Genomic DNA, 2675 nt, shown 5'->3' on the forward strand with positions numbered 1-2675 from the left:
TCGCTACCCATTCTGAATTATTGATCTCCCTGATGATTCCATTCTTTAGCATTTTATGAATCTCTTCTTGCACTGCATTTTTTTATATCTACCTGACCCTCCTATGTTTCTGATATACTGGAAGTGCTCCTTCTCTCATATTGAGCTTATGAGAACATATAAGAGGATCGATACCAGAAAGATCGGCCATCGACCAAACAAACACATCTTTATTTGTCTTCAAGAACTCTATCAAATATTGATTGATTTTTGAACTCATCTATGTGATAATGAAAGTGAAACAACTTTCATTGTCCTGTCCGATATTCACTTTTTGTACTTCTTCAATTGTTTTGCTTGGAACCATTTCCAATTCTGTCTTCATCTCTAAGGTGAACCTAAAACCCTTTTGATGTTTACTTGTATCAGATTTTGGAGATGAAGATTCTGTTAATTGCTAGCTGGTGCTCTCCGAGACGTCCCCAGTATCTTTTTTTTTCTCTTTCATCATACCTTTGACAGTAACAAAGTTATATTTTTTGGATTCTGACTGATCACCTCTTATCTCATGTAACTCATAAGCCGATGGAAATCTGATAACTTGGTAAAAAGTACTTGGAACTGCTCTCATAGCATGTATCCACTTTCTTCCCAAGATAGCATCATAATCTGAATGATGCTTGATGACTATAAATTTAGTCATAATCGTCTGCGGACCAGCTCTCACTGGTAATTTAATTTCTCCAGCTGCCGTAGTGGAGCTTCCATTGAAACCAAACAGATTAAATTGTGGTTCTTTCATATGCGACTCATCAAATTTGATACCCGTGAAAGCTTTCCAAAAAAGAATGTTCACCGAACTTCCACAATCGACCAACACCTTTTGTACATCATATCTAGATATCCTCAAAGTAATTAACAAAACGTTATCATGAGGTAACATTACCTTGGATAGATCATCAGGTACAAACATAATTGCTCCAGGTATGCTTGCCGATACTAGTGTAGGGCTCACTAGCATCGGCTCGATATTTACTTCTAGTACCTCTTTGACTGTCGATATCTTCCAAATCTTGTCCCTTATAATCTTTTTCTATGGGATGACCCCTTTGTATATCATGTTGATTACCCTAGGGGCATATCATTCACCATAGCTATCACTGTAGGCCTAGTATCAACTCTGAACTCCCTAAGCTTTCCATCCCTTATTAATCTATCCACTTCTCTAATCAACTACAGACACTTGTTTGTCTCATGATTCTTGACTTTATGGAAGTTACAGAATGGTTTATCTACTATCTCCCGAAGCTTTTCCATCGGATGTTGGAAATAAGGTTCTTTCTCCACCCTTCTTAAAATATCCTCCACAGTAGTATTAATATCTATGTAATTGCTTGGATCTAATTCCTCTTTCAGAGATCTCTCAAACTTCTTTTTCTATGGCGGTTAATTTTTTGATTTTAGATAAGACTCAGCCGATTTCCTCTTATCCGACTTACCATAGCTCTCCTCCTTGGTAGACTTACTTGATTCATATACCTACAACACTGGTTGAACCGATGTTACTAGAATACCTTCTTCAATTTGCACATCTTTCTCAATTTTGTCATACAACTCTCTCAAAGTTTTAATATCTTTTCGAAGCATATATTTGTGCATATCTGAACCTAGAATAAGCCTTGTTTGAAATGCCATCACCGCTGTCATTTCTGATTCATCTAAATGTTCTACCAGTTGCACTTCTGCCTTGAAACGCTACAAGAAGGTTTTTAAAGATTCCTTCTTTCCTTGCTTGAGTTTAAACAAAACTGATACTTGCTTCGGCTTTACTCGCTGATGACCATAATTCGTCATAAACTTTTCCTTGATCTCCCTGAAGCATGATATTGATCCCTCTTGCAGAAAGCAAAACCTTTTCAAGGCTTTCCCTTTCAGACTTGAAGAAAACGATTTACATAACAACGAATCTAGATAAGTTGTTCCTTGATAGATAGAAAATTGGTGTCAATACCCAAACAAATGATCCATAAGATCTGATGCCCCATCATATTGAGTATACTTGGGAATCTTGAACTTGGGTGGAAGAGGCATCATCTCGACACTTTGATGAATAAGGTTCCTGCTGACATCATCAGCCAACCTCCTTATCGATGCTGGTCATCCAACTGCTTCTGCATCATTTCTTGTATAATTTCTATGGTGATTGGCTAGTAGTTTAAGCATTCAGTGGTACTTTCAACATTCAGCATTCAGCACCAAAGTTTATCCTGAATGCTGAATTCTAATACTTGAACTGTGGAAGTCCCTTCTTGCCCTTTCTTAAGAACCCAATCTCAAGAACCCATCTACTTTCTTACCTTGACCTTTATGGCTTCAAAATAGGTTCTTCAAATTTTAATGTTGGCGTCACGGGTTTTTTCATTTTTTTGGGTGAATGATATCCACTTTGTTAAAAATAGAATTACATATATATTTTCTTAAAGTAAACAAAATATGAAATTAAACCGTTAAAATATATTTGTGAAAGCATATTTTAAATAAATTTATTTATCATTTCTTTTCTTCGATAATTCATCTCCCCTTTTCAAATATAATATATATCTTGTTTTACAATAAATCAAGTTAGTGTTTAAAATAGATAACATGAGTAAAATTATCCGAATGATTCATATTCAGCCTTCAGAGCCAGGTTATTC

General features: G+C 35.7%; 1 protein-coding gene across 1 annotated transcript; it reads right to left on the reverse strand.

The window, feature by feature from the left end:
- Positions 1–436: 436 nt before the first annotated feature.
- Positions 437–952, reverse strand: LOC147509689 (uncharacterized). The gene has a single exon (XM_086597885.1). It carries the CDS (start codon positions 950–952, stop codon positions 437–439), a length of 516 nt encoding a protein of 171 aa, XP_086454011.1.
- Positions 953–2675: the final 1723 nt, after the last annotated feature.

The sequence above is a fragment of the Coptis chinensis genome, chromosome 3 (genome assembly GCF_015680905.1).
Source record: "Coptis chinensis isolate HL-2020 chromosome 3, ASM1568090v1, whole genome shotgun sequence".
In the NCBI taxonomy this organism is placed as follows: Eukaryota; Viridiplantae; Streptophyta; class Magnoliopsida; order Ranunculales; family Ranunculaceae; genus Coptis; species Coptis chinensis.